Here is a 17,779-nt window from a genome sequence, read left to right on the forward strand (position 1 = left end):
CTTCACATTATTATAGTAACATAGAGCTATGTACCTGGCTAAAACACTTCACATTATATAGTAACATAGAGCTATGTACCTGCCTAAAACACTTCACATTATATAGTAACATAGAGCATGTACCTGGCTACTAAAACACTTCACATTATATAGTAACATAGAGCTATGTACCTGGCTAAAACACTTCACATTATATAGTAAATAGAGCTATGTACCTGCCTGGACCAGCCTGGCTAAAACACTTCACATTATATAGTAACATAGAGCTATGTACCTGGCTAAAACACTTCACATTATATAGTAACATAGAGCTATGTACCGGGCTAAAACACTTCACATTATATAGTAACATAGTGCTATGTACCTGCCTGGACCAGCCTGGCTAAAACACTAAACATTATATAGTAACATAGTGCTATGTACCTGCCTAAAACACTTCACATTATATAGTAACATAGAGCTGTGTACCTGCCTTAAACACTTCACATTATATAGTAACATAGAGCTGTGTACCTGCCTAAAACACTTCACATTATATAGTAACATAGAGCTATGTACCTGCCTAAAACACTTCACATTATATAGTAATATAGAGCTATGTACCTGCCTAAAACACTTCACATTATATAGTAACATAGAGCTATGTACCTGCCTAAAACACTTCACATTACATAGTAACATAGAGCTATGTACCTGCCTAAAACACTTCACATTATATAGTAACATAGTGCTATGTACCTGCCTAAAACACTTCACATTATATAGTAACATAGAGCTATGTACCTGCCTGGACCAGCCTGGCTAAAACACTTCACATTATATAGTAACATAGTGCTATGTACCTGGCTAAAACACTTCACATTATATAGTAACATAGTGCTATGTACCTGCCTGGACCAGCCTGGCTAAAACACTTCACATTATATAGTAACATAGAGCTATGTACCTGCCTAAAACACTTCACATTATATAGTAACATAGAGCTATGTACCTGCCTGGACCAGCCTGGCTAAAACACTTCACATTATATAGTAACATAGTGCTATGTACCTGGCTAAAACACTTCACATTATATAGTAACATAGTGCTATGTACCTGCCTGGACCAGCCTGGCTAAAACACTTCACATTATATAGTAACATAGAGCTATGTACCTGCCTGGACCAGCCTGGCTAAAACACTTCACATTATATAGTAACATAGAGCTATGTACCTGGCTAAAACACTTCACATTATATAGTAACATAGAGCTATGTACCTGGCTAAAACACTTCACATTATATAGTAACATAGAGCTATGTACCTGCCTGGACCAGCCTGGCTAAAACACTTCACATTATATAGTAACATAGAGCTATGTACCTGCCTAAAACACTTCACATTATATAGTAACATAGAGCTGTGTACCTGCCTAAAACACTTCACATTATATAGTAACATAGAGCTGTGTACCTGCCTAAAACACTTCACATTATATAGTAACATAGAGCTATGTACCTGCCTAAAACACTTCACATTATATAGTAACATAGAGCTGTGTACCTGCCTAAAACACTTCACATTATATAGTAACATAGAGCTATGTACCTGCCTAAAACACTTCACATTATATAGTAACATAGAGCTATGTACCTGCCTGGACCAGCCTGGCTAAAACACTTCACATTATATAGTAACATAGTGCTATGTACCTGGCTAAAACACTTCACATTATATAGTAACATAGAGCTATGTACCTGCCTGTACCAGCCTGGCTATAACACTTCACATTATATAGTAACATAGAGCTATGTACCTGCCTGGACCAGCCTGGCTAAAGCACTTCACACTATATAGTAACATAGAGCTATGTACCTGCCTAAAACACTTCACATTATATAGTAACATAGAGCTATGTACCTGCCTAAAACACTTCACATTATATAGTAACATAGAGCTATGTACCTGCCTAAAACACTTCACATTATATAGTAACATAGAGCTATGTACCTGCCTAAAACACTTCACATTATATAGTAACATAGAGCTATGTACCTGCCTAAAACACTTCACATTATATAGTAACATAGTGCTATGTACCTGCCTGGACCAGCCTGGCTAAAACACTTCACATTATATAGTAACATAGAGCTATGTACCTGGCTAAAACACTTCACATTATATAGTAACATAGTGCTATGTACCTGCCTGGACCAGCCTGGCTAAAGCACTTCACATTATATAGTAACATAGTGCTATGTACCTGCCTGGACCAGCCTGGCTAAAACACTTCACATTATATAGTAACATAGTGCTATGTACCTGCCTGGACCAGCCTGGCTAAAACACTTCACATTATATAGTAACATAGTGCTATGTACCTTCACATCTATGACTTGCTGTACTGTAGGATGTTATTTCTCTGACAGGATGACCTCTAATGCTCTCTTTCTTTCTCTCCTCTCTCTCTCTCTCTCCCCCCTCCTCTCTCTCCCTTTCCCTTCCCCCTCTCTCAGATATTCCAGACCAGTGCTCTCCGTCTCCCTGTAATCCTCGAGGTACGGTGCGCTGTGAGGACAAAAAGGGTGACTTCCTCTGCCACTGCTTCACTGGCTGGACAGGAGTCCGTTGTGAGAAAGGTACTGTGACCTGATCTTCAGAAACACAGTGGACTTGTTCCACGTTGCAGCCCACTGGCTGATCTACAAATCACCTGGCATCATAAATAACTACTCATTACTAGTTGGAGATCAGTCAGTCACAATTTACCCACAATACATCCCAGATGTGATGCTGAGGAATACGGCCAGTGTATTGGGTACATAGAGCCTGGCCACATGGTCAGGGAGAAGTCCTAGGGCTACTATGTATTGTTTGTTAGGCCAACTTGTCACACATACAAAGTGACAGAGGTGGGGGACAGAGAGGATTTTCTGCAGTGTCACACTGTCTCCAGCATGTGACAATGATCGGTACAGGGTGTGTCCTGTCTGACCTTGACTTGGATAGACAGTGACTAAGCCACTAAGCTATCTCCATCCACACAGACACACACGCCGTCCCTGGAGTGCCACTGGGTTGTGGTTGGGCTCTGTGTGAGTTGTCTATATGTCTCTGCCCTCTCTCTGTCGCTCCCTCCCTTTCTCTATATGTCGGTCAGGTCAATATGGACTGGATGTGCAGGAAGTGAACCGGTCACATGTAGAGCAGGCTGAGAAGTCACATGACCCTGCGAAGAGAAGGTCAGCGCTGGGCTGGTGACCTCTCTCTACAGAGGGGGAGGGGGCTGGTGACCTGTCTCTACGGAGGGGGCTGGTGACCTGTCTCTACGGAGGGGGCTGGTGACCTGTCTCTACGGAGGGGGCTGGTGACCTGTCTCTACGGAGGGGGCTGGTGACCTGTCTCTACGGAGGGGGCTGGTGACCTGTCTCTACGGAGGGGGCTGGTGACCTGTCTCTACGGAGGGGGCTGGTGACCTGTCTCTACGGAGGGGGCTGGTGACCTGTCTCTACGGAGGGGGCTGGTGACCTGTCTCTACGGAGGGGGCTGGTGACCTGTCTCTACGGAGGGGGCTGGTGACCTGTCTCTACGGAGGGGGCTGGTGACCTGTCTCTACGGAGGGGGCTGGTGACCTGTCTCTACGGAGGGGGCTGGTGACCTGTCTCTACGGAGGGGGCTGGTGACCTGTCTCTACGGAGGGGGCTGGTGACCTGTCTCTACGGAGGGGGCTGGTGACCTGTCTCTACGGAGGGGGCTGGTGACCTGTCTCTACGGAGGGGGCTGGTGACCTGTCTCTACGGAGGGGGCTGGTGACCTGTCTCTACGGAGGGGGCTGGTGACCTGTCTCTACGGAGGGGGCTGGTGACCTGTCTCTACGGAGGGGGAGGGGGCTGATGACCTGTCTCTACAGAGGGGGAGGGGGCTCCTGTCTCTACGGAGGGGGAGGGGGCTGGTGACCTGTCTCTACGGAGGGGGAGGGTGACCTGTCTCTACAGAGGGGGAGGGGGCTGGTGACCTGTCTCTACAGAGGGGGCTGGTGACCTGTCTCTACGGAGGGGGCTGGTGACCTGTCTCTACGGAGGGGGCTGGTGACCTGTCTCTACGGAGGGGGCTGGTGACCTGTCTCTACGGAGGGGGCTGGTGACCTGTCTCTACGGAGGGGGCTGGTGACCTGTCTCTACGGAGGGGGCTGGTGACCTGTCTCTACGGAGGGGGCTGGTGACCTGTCTCTACGGAGGGGGCTGGTGACCTGTCTCTACGGAGGGGGCTGGTGACCTGTCTCTACGGAGGGGGCTGGTGACCTGTCTCTACGGAGGGGGCTGGTGACCTGTCTCTACGGAGGGGGCTGGTGACCTGTCTCTACGGAGGGGGCTGGTGACCTGTCTCTACGGAGGGGGCTGGTGACCTGTCTCTACGGAGGGGGCTGGTGACCTGTCTCTACGGAGGGGCTGGTGACCTGTCTCTACGGAGGGGGCTGGTGACCTGTCTCTACGGAGGGGGAGGGGGCTGATGACCTGTCTCTACAGAGGGGGAGGGGGCTCCTGTCTCTACGGAGGGGGAGGGGGCTGGTGACCTGTCTCTACGGAGGGGGAGGGTGACCTGTCTCTACAGAGGGGGAGGGGGCTGGTGACCTGTCTCTACGGAGGGAGAGGGGGCTGGTGACCTGTCTCTACAGAGGGGGAGGGGGCTGGTGACCTGTCTCTACGGAGGGGGCTGGTGACCTGTCTCTACGGAGGGGGCTGGTGACCTGTCTCTACGGAGGGGGCTGGTGACCTGTCTCTACGGAGGGGGCTGGTGACCTGTCTCTACGGAGGGGGCTGGTGACCTGTCTCTACGGAGGGGGCTGGTGACCTGTCTCTACAGAGGGGGAGGGGGCTGGTGACCTGTCTCTACAGAGGGGGAGGGGGCTGGTGACCTGTCTCAGTGTGAATGCCTCCTGCACTGCTGCTGTCTGTTTCCCAAATGATCCCTATTCCTGATTATAGTGCACTACTTTTGACCAGAACACCATGGGAATAGGGAGCCATTTGGAATGCAGACTCCATGGCTCACTTTTCTGTGGTGACTCATCCTGCCACCTAGCTGTTGGTCGGCGGGGGAAAGCACAACGTGTCTGACTGACTCTGAGGCTTTTCCACTGGCCAACCACAAGTACACAGAAACCATTCAGCTCATCAGAGCAGTCACTCAGGACTAACGGGTCCCAAATAAGTGGCGTTTTTCTAAATATAAACCGCCAAAAAGAGACGTGTGTGTGATTTATTTAGTTAAGACATGGTCTTTCATCGTGTGTATAAACGTGGATTGACGTGTACAAACGTTTTGATCAGAACTCACATTAAAGTGTCATGCGACACAGCTATGTTCAATGTAGTTGATGGATAAAGTGATTGGTTCATATTGTCACATGTCCTCTGTGTCTCTCCTGTGATTGGCAGATGTCAACGAGTGCAACAAGAGGAATGGAGGATGTGACCACGAGTGTAACAACACTATGGGTAGCTACCATTGCTCCTGTCGCCGTGGTTATATGCTGGTCGGACGCCAGATGTGTAACGGTAAGACACACACACACACACACACACACACACACCTTACCTGAAGGAAGTATTGAACTGTCCTTACTGTGTGTGTGTTTCAGACGTGGATGAGTGCCAGGATCCAGGTATGTGTGGGACAGCGAGGTGTGTGAACCAGGATGGAGCCTATGACTGTCTGTGTGAGACTGGATACGTTTACGACAACAACACCAAGACCTGCCTAGGTGAGCAGTACACCAAAAACACATTACTCAGTACTGATACATTATATACAAGTAATACATATACATACTATAATGTATAGAATACATTATATACAGTGCATTCAAAAAGTATTCAGACCCCTTCCCTTTTTCCACATTTTGTTACTTTACAGCCTTATTCTAAAATGGATTAAAAATAAAACATTTCCATCATCAATCTACACACAATACCCCATAATGACAAAGCAAAAACAGGTTTTTAGAAATGTTTGCAAATGTATTGAAAATAAAAAACAGAAATACCTTATTTACATAAGTCTTCAGACTCTGCTATGAGACTCAAAATTGAGCTCAGGTGCATCCTGTTTCCATCGATCATCCTTGAGATGTTTCTACAACTTGATTGGAATCCACCTGTGGTAAATTCAATTGATTGGACATGATTTGGAAAGGCACACACCTGTCTATATAAGGTGCCACAGTTGACAGTGCATATCAGAGCAAAACGAAGCCAAGATGTCGAAGGAATTGTCCGTAGAGCTCCGAGACAGGATTGTGTCGAGGCACAGATCTGGAGAAGGGTACCAAAAAAGTTCTGCAGCATTGAAGGTCCCCAAGAACACAGTGGCCTCCATCATTCTTAAATGGAAGAAGTATGGAAACACCAAGACTCTTCCTAGAGCTGGCTGCCCGGCCAAACTGAGCAACTGGGCAAAGGGCCTTGGTCAGGGAGGTGGCCAAGAACCTGATGGTCACTCTGACAGAGCTTTAGAGTTCCTCTGTGGAGATGGGAGAACCTTCCAGAAGGACAACCAACTCTGCAGCACTCCACCAATCAGGCCTTTATGGTAGAATGGCCAGACGGATGCCACTCCTCAGTAGAAGGCACATGACAGCCCGCTTGGATTCTCTGGTATGATGATACCAAGATTGAACTCTTTGGCCTGAATGCCAAGGGTCACGTCTGGAGGAAACCTGGCACCATACCTACGGTGAAGCGTGGTGGTGGCAGCATCATGCTGTGGGGATGGTTTTCAGTGGCAGGAATTGGAAGACTAGTCAGGATCGAGGGAAAGATGAACGGAACCAAGTACACAGAGATCCTTGATGAAAACCTGCTCTAGAGCGATCAGGACCTCAGACTGGGGAAAAGGGTTCACCTTCCAACAGGACAATGAGTCTCTGAATGTCCTTGAGTGGCCCAGCCAGAGCCCGGACTTGAACCCAATCAAACATCTCTGGAGAGACCTGAAAATAGCTGTGCAGCAACACTCCCCAACCACCCTGACAGATCTTGAGAGGATCTGCAGAGAAGAATGGGAGAAACTCCCCAAATACAGGTGTGCCAAGCTTGTAGCTTCATACCCAAGAAGACTTGAGGCTGTAATCGCTGCCAAAGTTGCTTCAACAAAGTACTGAGTAAAATGTTAGATAATTTTTTTTTTTTTTTAAGTCAAGGCGTCTGAAGACATTCCTTAATGCAGTGTGTGTATATATATATGTCACACAGCCAGCTAGCTGGTCTAGTGGTGCAGCCAGCTGTGTTGTAGAGCCAGCTAGCTGGTCTAGTGGTGCAGCCAGCTGTGTTGTAGAGCCAGCTAGCTGGTCTAGTGGTGCAGCCAGCTGTGTTGTAGAGCCAGCTAGCTGGTCTAGTGGTGCAGCCAGCTGTGTTGTAGAGCCAGCTAGCTGGTCTAGTGGTGCAGCCAGCTGTCATACATAATTACCAACACACGCACACTGTCATACACACATACATATGCCAGTGGAGGCTGGTGGGAGGCGCTATAGAAAGACCGGCTCATTGTAATGGAACGGAGTCCGACGTGGTTTCCATACGTTTCATGTTTTTGGACCATTCCAGCCTGTCCTCCAATAGCTCCTCCTACCAGCCTCCACAGGCGTACATAATCTCTCTCACACACACTCTGAGACACACACACACACAGACGACTGCCTCGACTGCCAAAGTAAGCTGTTAGCACGTCATCTTTTTATTTATAGTCAAAACATACCGTAAATTTTTTTTAGAAGGCCGATCTCTATCTGCACGACATCCTCTCCTGCCAAACGCTCAATGGTCCTTTTAAAATGTCATTGGGAAATGTAATCCTAGTCTTTTATTGGTCAAACAAGTTTGTTCCTGTCTTGCATTCTACTTACTGAGAGGGAGGGAAAGCGGGGGAGGGAAGAGAGGGAGGGAGGGAAAGCGGGGGAGGGAAGGTGGGAGGCGGTCACAGTCACTCTTTAGAAGAACTAACATTTATCCATCCGTATCATAATAAACCTCATGGCCTTCTAAGGTCATTCAGACAGACAGGGATAGACGTTCTGGCTTCATCCCAAATGGTTCCCCACTCCCTATGTAGTGCACTACTTTAGACCCCGGCTGTAGGGGAATACGGTGCCATTTGGGACATGGTTCAGTTGACATCAGGCGAGATCTAAGTCAGGAGTTGTTCCTCCATCTGTTGATGCTGATAACATTTTAGAGACGTTGTTTTTCACTTCAGAGGTTTTCTCCCCCAGCCTTGTCTGGGGGTTGTAGTTCCAAAGATGGACCAATGGACACCCTTCTCTCTCTCTCTCCCTCTTTTTTCTCTCTCTCTCTCTGTATCTCTCTCTCCCCCTCTCCCCCCCCCTCCGTCTTTCTTTCTCTCTCTCTCTCTCTCTCTCCCTCTGTCAGATGTGGACGAGTGTGAGCAGGGAGTGTGTGAGGAGTGTGTGAACACACCCGGTAGTTTCCGGTGTTTCTGTGACGGTCGGCAGGGCAAGAAGTTGAGCCACGACCTCAGGAGCTGTCAGGTAAAAAGTCCCCACTCACATTATCAAGACCTGTAGGAAACATTAAGACCTGTAGGAAACATTATCAAGACCTGTAGGAAACATTATCAAGACCTGTAGGAAACATTATCAAGACCTGTAGGAAACATTATCAAGACCTGTAGAAAACATTATCAAGACCTGTAGGAAACATTATCAAGACCTGTAGGAAACATCAAGACCTGTAGGAAACATCAAGACCTGTAGGAAACATTATCAAGACCTGTAGGAAACATTATCAAGACCTGTAGGAAACATTATCAAGACCTGTAGGAAACATTAAGACCTGTAGGAAACATTATCAAGACCTGTAGGAAACATTAAGACCTGTAGGAAACATTATCAAGACCTGTAGGAAACATTATCAAGACCTGTAGAAAACATTATCAAGACCTGTAGGAAACATTATCAAGACCTGTAGGAAACATCAAGACCTGTAGGAAACATTATCAAGACCTGTAGGAAACATTATCAAGACCTGTAGGAAACATTATCAAGACCTGTAGGAAACATTAAGACCTGTAGGAAACATTATCAAGACCTGTAGGAAACATTAAGACCTGTAGGAAACATTATCAAGACCTGTAGAAAAAAAAACCCATTTATTAGTCCGCGATTCAATCAAAGGTTCATTATCGACAAGCAGCACTGTACTCTAGACCAGGGCTGCCCAACCCTCTTCCTGGAGATCTACCGTCCTGTGGATTTTCAGTCTACTAGCTACTTCCAGACACAAATGGGAGAACACCTCACTCTGAGCATTTTACTCAGCGTAGCAGAGCTGGTCAGGCTGTTTTCATGTCATCCAGAGCGTTGGTGACTGTAACTGCTGCTGGCAACAATTTAATGATGTTTTTTTGCGGACGTTTACTGACACCGGTCATATTCAACGGGTGTTGAGTGTTCGTAAACTCTTCAGTTATTCAGCGCTCTGAAATCGGAGTAGATGGCCAGAGTGAATTTACGGCTGCATCACTAGACTCTCTTTCCCCCACCTCTCTCTCCTCCCCCTCTCTCTCCCCCACCAGGAGATCACTACATGTGTGTCTCTCACCATGAAGAGGAACTCCCGTTCTCTCTACCTGGGCCGGATGTTCAGCGGTGTTCCAGTGGTCAGGCTACGCTTCCGCAGGAGAGTCCAGACTGGGTAGGCCTTACCTTTGACCTCTAACCTTTTAACCTTACCAGTCTCCTGAGGTTTCAACCTCTTTTCCAAGAAAGACCTGGAAAGATGCCAGCAAGGCAAAAGCATTTTAAGGGTTCGTAGTTCCAACCATAGTCTTGTACCATTGTAGAATTATATTACATCCTGTCTTTATCTCTCTCTCCCTCCTCTAGCTTCTCAGCTGAGTTTGACCTCCGTACCTTTGACCCGGAGGGGGTCATCTTCTTCGCTGGTGGTCACCTGAACAGTTCCTGGATTGTTCTGGCAATGCATCATGGGAAGCTGGAGCTGCAGCTGAGGTACGGGGCGGTCAGCCGGGTCACCAGCAGCGGGCCCGTCGTCAACGACGGACAGTGGAGAAAGGTCAGAGGTTATTCTGGGGTTTACAAGGGGGAGGGGGGGGTGTAACTTATGGGTTGGGTCTCAATAGTCTAAAGTGGCATCTCCTCTCCAGAGGGGTCGTTGGCTCAGGGGTGCATCCCAAATGGCCCCCTATTCCCTATGTAGCGCACTACTTTTTGGAGGAGGTGTTACTGGTGACCTGGTCAGAATGTGTGCACTGTAAAGGAAATAGGATATCATTTGGGATATAATAGGATATCATTTGGGATATAATAGGATATCATTTGGGACTGAGACACTAGGATAAGAATGTGTCAAATGTTTTTTTAACAATTTGAGCTCCTGTCTTTTCTGATTGGTCTGTAGATCTCAGTGGAGGAGCAGGGGCGGAGTCTGGTGATAAAGATTGACAGGGAGGCGGTGATGAAGATAGCTGTGAATGGAGATCTGTTCACCCTGAAGAAAGGCTTGCATGAACTCAACCTGACTGTAGGGGGCGTCCCTTTCAAAGAGGACAGTCTCATCAACCAGGTTAGGGGGGTGGGGTATGTTCTCTCTAGAATCTCTGTTATGGGGAGATGTGTGTGTTGTGTTCTCTGCCTAATGTGTGTGTGTTGGGTTCTCTGCCTAATGTGTGTGTGTGTTGGGTTCTCTGCCTAATGTGTGTGTGTGTGTGTTGGGTTGGGTTCTCTGCCTAATATGTGTGTGTGTGGGTTGGGTTCTCTGCCTAATGTGTGTGTGTGTTGGGTTCTCTGCCTAATGTGTGTGTGTGTGTGTTCTCCAGGTGAACCCGAGGTTTGATGCCTGTATGCGCGAGTGGCGCTGGTTAACAGGAGAGGATACGTCCATTCAGGAGACCATCAAGTCTAATGACAACATGCAGTGTTTCAGTACAGAAAACCCCGGAACCTATTACCCTGGGACAGGCTTCGCTCTGTTCAACATCACATACGGTGGGTCTGTTGTGTGTGTGTGTGTGTCTCTATGCATCTTCTGATTTGTATGTATGGTTTACACATTTACCTGTGTGTGTATAACCACATCTCTCTCCCCCAGCAGAGTCCCAGTCTCTGAGTATCCAGCTGACTCTGAGACCAGCCTCCACTGTTGGGGTTCTATTGGCTCTGGTTTATCAGGACAGCGTGCCTCTCTCCATCTCTCTCTCCGACTACCACAGAGACAACCAGGAGTGGCGGGAGGTGAGATGTTACTTTGACCCGACGTTGTCTGTCTGTCTGACTCAATTTGCTTTATTGGCATGATGTAACAATGTAGATATTGCCAAAGCTTACTTTGGAGATTTACAATATTAACAGAATTCAAATAATAATAATCAATATTGTCAGGGACAACAGTAACAACAATTAAGGGTCAAAATAACCATTGAACGATAACAGTAGAGGACATGTGCAGGTTGGTTGGTCAGTCAGACACGGTCCCTCATCTTATGGCAGGCAGCAACGTAGTGCGCTGCCAACCCACAGCTCTCTGCATCCTCCCTCAACAGGACGGTTAGCCTATCCTCAGCAGAGAGGTCTTTGAAACCTTGAATAAGGGTTTCATATTTGTGGAAATGACACTCTCTAATTGTTTTATATTTTTAACATTTTGTCAGAAAATGCAGCTCCGTCTCAGGTTCTGCTGTTGTGCAGTGGTTGCACAGCCTTTCCTCTACAGGGAGCCAGGTTTTCCTGTGTCTACCCTTCTCAATGGCAAGGCTGTGCTCACTGAGCCTGTACTTTTGTCAAGGTTTTGATCAGTAACCATGGTCAAATAGTTAGCCACAGTGTACTGTCGATTTAGGGCCAGATAGCACTGCATTTTGCTTTGTGTTTGTGCTTGTGTTTCCCAATAAGCAATGTAGTTTTGTTTTAACTATGTTGTAATTTGGTTTATTCTGATTGATTGGATGTTCTGGTCCTGAGGCTTCAGTGTGTTAGTAGAACAGGTTTGTGAACTCAGGACCAGCTGGATGAGGGGACTGAGGCTTCAGTGTGTTAGTAGAACAGGTTAGTCAACTCAGGACCAGCTGGATGAGGGGACTGAGGCTTCAGTGTGTTAGTAGAACAGGTTTGTGAACTCAGGACCAGCTGGATGAGGGGACTGAGGCTTCAGTGTGTTAGTAGAACAGGTTAGTCAACTCAGGACCAGCTGGATGAGGGGACTGAGGCTTCAGTGTGTTAGTAGAACAGGTTTGTGAACTCAGGACCAGCTGGATGAGGGGACTGAGGCTTCAGTGTGTTAGTAGAACAGGTTTGTGAACTCAGGACCAGCTGGATGAGGGGACTGAGGCTTCAGTGTGTTAGTAGAACAGGTTTGTGAACTCAGGACCAGCTGGATGAGGGGACTGAGGCTTCAGTGTGTTAGTAGAACAGGTTTGTGAACTCAGGACCAGCTGGATGAGGGGACTGAGGCTTCAGTGTGTTAGTAGAACAGGTTTGTGAACTCAGGACCAGCTGGATGAGGGGACTGAGGCTTCAGTGTGTTAGTAGAAGAGGTTTGTGAACTCAGGACCAGCTGGATGAGGGGACTCTCTTCTTTGCTCAGCTCTTGGCATTGCAGGGCTTGGTAGTGATATGTGCCACTGTATGTTTCCAAAACTGAACTGCTCTTTCTTTTAGTTTTTATTATTAAAGGATATTGGTCTAATTCTGCCCTGCATACATGGCTGTCTGACTTGCTGTCTGACTCCGTATTAATTCATGTTTTGTTTGTCTCGAGTGTGATGTCTGTCTGACTGTCTCTTTCTCTCAACCACCCCAGTATGTCCTGGTCGCTGTGGGTGATGTGATCGTGGCCAGCGCCCCGGCCTTCCTGTGTGATGCAGAGGTTCATGAGGTCAATGTGACGGTCAGTGGGAACCTGACCATACTAGAGGTGGACGGTCAGCCTGGACAGAGTCACACCACACCTGGACAGGAGACGGTTGACCTCAGTCTGCCTTCAACCACCTTTATAGGAGGGCTCCCCGGTGAGTTAGACGGGAATAGGAGGGCTCCCCGGTAAGTTAGACGGGTATAGGAGGGCTCCCCGGTGAGGTAGACGGGTATAGGAGGGCTCCCCGGTAAGTTAGACGGGTATAGGAGGGCTCCCCGGTGAGGTAGACGGGAATAGGAGGGCTCCCCGGTGAGGTAGACGGGAATAGGAGGGCTCCCCGGTGAGGTAGACGGGAATAGGAGGGCTCCCCGGTGAGGTAGACGGGAATAGGAGGGCTCCCCGGTGAGGTAGACGGGAATAGGAGGGCTCCCCGGTGAGGTAGACGGGAATAGGAGGGCTCCCCGGTGAGGTAGACGGGAATAGGAGGGCTCCCCGGTGAGGTAGACGGGAATAGGAGGGCTCCCCGGTGAGGTAGACGGGAATAGGAGGGCTCCCCGGTGAGGTAGACGGGAATAGGAGGGCTCCCCGGTGAGGTAGACGGGAATAGGAGGGCTCCCCGGTGAGGTAGACGGGTATAGGAGGGCCCCCCGGTGAGGTAGACGGGTATAGGAGGGCCCCCCGGTGAGGTAGACGGGTATAGGAGGGCTCCCCGGTGAGGTAGACGGGTATAGGAGGGCTCCCCGGTGAGGTAGACGGGTATAGGAGGGCTCCCCGGTGAGGTAGACGGGTATAGGAGGGCTCCCCGGTGAGGTAGACGGGTATAGGAGGGCTCCCCGGTGAGGTAGACGGGTATAGGAGGGCTCCCCGGTGAGGTAGACGGGTATAGGAGGGCTCCCCGGTGAGGTAGACGGGTATAGGAGGGCTCCCCGGTGAGGTAGACGGGAATAGGAGGGCACCCCGGTGAGGTAGACCTGTATAGGAGGGCTCCCCGGTGAGGTAGACGGGAATAGGAGGGCACCCCGGTGAGGTAGACGGGTATAGGAGGGCCCCCCGGTGAGGTAGATGGGTATAGGAGGGCTCCCCGGTGAGGTAGACGGGAATAGGCAGAGAGAGACATGCAACAATACACACTCATTACTACTGTACTCTAGACAAACACCCAGTTACAAACAAAGAGCCTCACTGACACACACAGTTTCGCCATTACCATTAACGACTTCAACTGGTGTCATTAATTTCAGTTCTGACCCCTGACCTGTGACCTCTAACCCCTGTACCAGACGTGCCCCTGGTGTCGACCCTTGTGTCGTCTTTCTACCACGGCTGCATGGAGGTGACGATCAACGGCCTGGGTCTGGACCTGGACGAGGCCTTCCACAAACACAACGACATCCGCTCCCACTCCTGCCCTCTGCTGGGGGGGGCCTTGTGACCGCTGCAGTCCCCTTCAGCCCCGTCCTCACTGGAGTCGGGGGAAGTTGCCCCTAGACACTGATCTTGGGTCAGTTTGACATTTCCCCCCACAAATGGTTAAGGTTAGGATTAGGGGGAGTGGAAGCTGATCCTAGATCTGTAGCAAGGGGAAACTTCACCCCTGTCCACTACAGTCCACCATAACCCACAGGGCCTTAACCTAAGCAAGGAATGAGTCCCAAATAGCACTCTATTCCCTATATGACCCCTATGGGTTCTGGTCAAAACTAGTGCACTATTTAGGGAATAGGGTGCCATTTGGGATGTACCCAGGAGCTGGCCGAGTGGCCAACCCTTCTCCCGACCAACCCTTCTCCCGACCAACCCTTCTCCCGACCAACCCTTTTCCCGACCAACAACCCTTTTCCCGACCAACAACCCTTTTCCCGACCAACAACCCTTTTCCCGACCAACAACCCTTTTCCCGACCAACAACCCTTTTCCCGACCAACAACCCTTTTCCCGACCAACAACCCTTTTCCCGACCAACAACCCTTTTCCCGACCAACAACCCTTTTCCCGACCAACAACCCTTTTCCCGACCAACAACCCTTTTCCCGACCAACAACCCTTTTCCCGACCAACAACCCTTTTCCCGACCAACAACCCTTTTCCCGACCAACCCTTCTCCCGACCAACAACCCTTCTCCCGACCAACAACCCTTCTCCCGACCAACAACCCTTCTCCCGACCAACAACCCTTCTCCCGACCAACAACCCTTTTCCCGACCAACAACCCTTTTCCCGACCAACAACCCTTTTCCCGACCAACAACCCTTTTCCCGACCAACAACCCTTCTCCCGACCAACAACCCTTCTCCCGACCAACAACCCTTCTCCCGACCAACCCTTCTCCCGACCAACAACCCTTCTCCCGACCAACAACCCTTCTCCCGACCAACAACCCTTCTCCCGACCAACAACCCTTCTCCCGACCAACCCTTCTCCCGACCAACCCTTTTCCCGACCAACCCTTTTCCCGACCAACCCTTTTCCCGACCAACCCTTTTCCCGACCAACCCTTTTCCCGACCAACCCTTTTCCCGACCAACCCTTCTCCTGGACATTCACTCAGTCATTCTACTCTCAGCGTGATTGAATGTAGGAGCAGCACTCTCACATCTGAGGTTGCAGGTGCGTAGGAGAATTCAGTGATATCTTGAAAAGAAAAATCCAATATCTCACACTGCTCTTGCCAGTATCTTTTAGTGTAATAAGCTTATGTATCGGGCTCACGGCCTTCGTCAGAGCTAACGGTGATCAAACTGGATCCATAAGTGGAATAGCTGGCAGTACTCCAGAAGAGGTTTGGTAAACTGACCCAGTCCCGTGTGTATTCAGTAGCACAAGGCTTTGTTGTTGTAAAACTTGCACACCATCGCAGGTAAAAATGGACTGAGTTTAATAAAAACATCTGTTCGGTGCTTTCCAACTTAATGCAAACTTAGTTTACCTGCAATTTAGCTCTGCACACTGCCTACAGATTACAACATAGGGCTAGGCCTTCTCTTAATATGACCCCATTAAAAAAACCTTCCTTACCCTCCCAAACCATGCTTCTAGTCCTCTACAGTTACAGCCGACCACCCTCAGCCAATGAAACACTCCATAATGTCCCCCTTTCACATGCCCCTCCCTCCTTCCCTCAGTATCACCAATCAGCACACGCCAGGAACACACTTTAAGCCAATCAGATGAGGCTAATTAACATGCAGTAACCAATCAGACACACAGGGGGAGGGCATCAAGAGCACTGCTTCACCACACTGAGCTACTGAGAGAATAGGAGTGTAAGCGCTGTAATATACTGTATGTGTAAATAATGTGACTAAATGCTTTTTAGAAAAAATACGAAAGAAAGAAAAAAAACGACCTCAACGCATCAAGATAATCATCCAAAACGGTTTCACTTCTCTAAAGAATGTCAGAAGAACATAATCTTTCATTATTTCATTAGGCCAGAAAGGGCTGCGGTATTTCCTCCTCTGGGATCTAGAGTTTCTGATGAATTTCACAATGGAGCGGTTGATGGAGGTTTTCTCTTCTGTGTTATTATACTATAGGTTTGTTGGGCTGGTGATTTGTTCACCTGTCTTTTTAGTCTTTACATCCCTGATCACAACAATTCAGTCTGTTTGAAAACTTAATAAAGATGATGGCATGGAGTTTTAAAACTGGTTGTGGAGAGATTTATTTTTAGTATATTTTTTTCATTGTGCTGCTCATTATGTCTTAGCCCAGTTTGACCATGATAATGTCCCAAATGTGACCCTATGTAGTGCACTAGTTTTGAACAGGGCCCTGGTCATCAGAGCTGAACACTGCAACTACATCACATGACCACTAGGTGGAACCAGAAGCGTAATAACAAATTTCATGGTTCAGTCAGTATTTTTATCATGTAAAACATTTTAATACCGGGATCCCACCACAGTGAGAGAAGTTGGTTCACATTTCAAACATTTGGTTCTCCTCTCAATTTATGTTCCAGTTCATCTCTGAACCAAGCCCTTCCTACTCTCTGACCCAAGCCCTTCCTTCTCACTGACCCAAGCCCTTCCTTCTCACTGAACCAAGCCCTTCCTTCTCACTGAACCAAGCCCTTCCTTCTCACTGAACCAAGCCCTTCCTTCTCACTGAACCAAGCCCTTCCTTCTCACTGAACCAAGCCCTTCCTTCTCACTGACCCAAGCCCTTCCTTCTCACTGAACCAAGCCCTTCCTACTCTCTGACCCAAGCCCTTCCTACTCACTGACCCAAGCCCTTCCTTCTCACTGACCCAAGCCCTTCCTACTCTCTGACCCAAGCCCTTCCTTCTCACTGACCCAAGCCCTTCCTTCTCACTGACCCAAGCCCTTCCTACTCTCTGACCCAAGCCCTTCCTTCTCACTGACCCAAGCCCTTCCTTCTCACTGACCCAAGCCCTTCCTTCTCACTGAACCAAGCCCTTCCTTCTCACTGACCCAAGCCCTTCCTTCTCACTGACCCAAGCCCTTCCTTCTCAATGACCCAAGCCCTTCCTTCTCAATGACCCAAGCCCTTCCTTCTCAATGACCCAAGCCCTTCCTTCTCACTGACCCAAGCCCTTCCTACTCTCTGACCCAAGCCCTTCCTTCTCACTGACCCAAGCCCTTCCTACTCTCTGACCCAAGCCCTTCCTTCTCACTGACCCAAGCCCTTCCTACTCACTGACCCAAGCCCTTCCTTCTCACTGACCCAAGCCCTTCCTTCTCACTGACCCAAGCCCTTCCTACTCTCTGACCCAAGCCCTTCCTTCTCACTGACCCAAGCCCTTCCTTCTCACTGACCCAAGCCCTTCCTACTCTCTGACCCAAGCCCTTCCTTCTCACTGACCCAAGCCCTTCCTTCTCACTGACCCAAGCCCTTCCTTCTCACTGAACCAAGCCCTTCCTTCTCACTGACCCAAGCCCTTCCTTCTC

General features: G+C 48.8%; 1 protein-coding gene across 1 annotated transcript; it reads left to right on the forward strand.

The window, feature by feature from the left end:
- Window positions 1-2,479: 2,479 nt before the first annotated feature.
- On the forward strand, window positions 2,480-16,533 carry LOC120040093 (growth arrest-specific protein 6-like; the record flags this gene model as incomplete). Its single annotated transcript, XM_038985353.1, has 11 exons — window positions 2,480-2,618; window positions 5,418-5,537; window positions 5,621-5,743; window positions 8,406-8,524; window positions 9,571-9,689; window positions 9,881-10,070; window positions 10,416-10,580; window positions 10,834-11,002; window positions 11,106-11,248; window positions 12,813-13,020; window positions 14,147-16,533. Coding segments are annotated over 11 exons (1,647 nt in total), but the record flags the coding sequence as incomplete, so codon positions are not given.
- Window positions 16,534-17,779: the final 1,246 nt, after the last annotated feature.

The sequence above is a fragment of the Salvelinus namaycush genome, unplaced genomic scaffold (genome assembly GCF_016432855.1).
Source record: "Salvelinus namaycush isolate Seneca unplaced genomic scaffold, SaNama_1.0 Scaffold3224, whole genome shotgun sequence".
NCBI classification, from domain to species: Eukaryota; Metazoa; Chordata; class Actinopteri; order Salmoniformes; family Salmonidae; genus Salvelinus; species Salvelinus namaycush.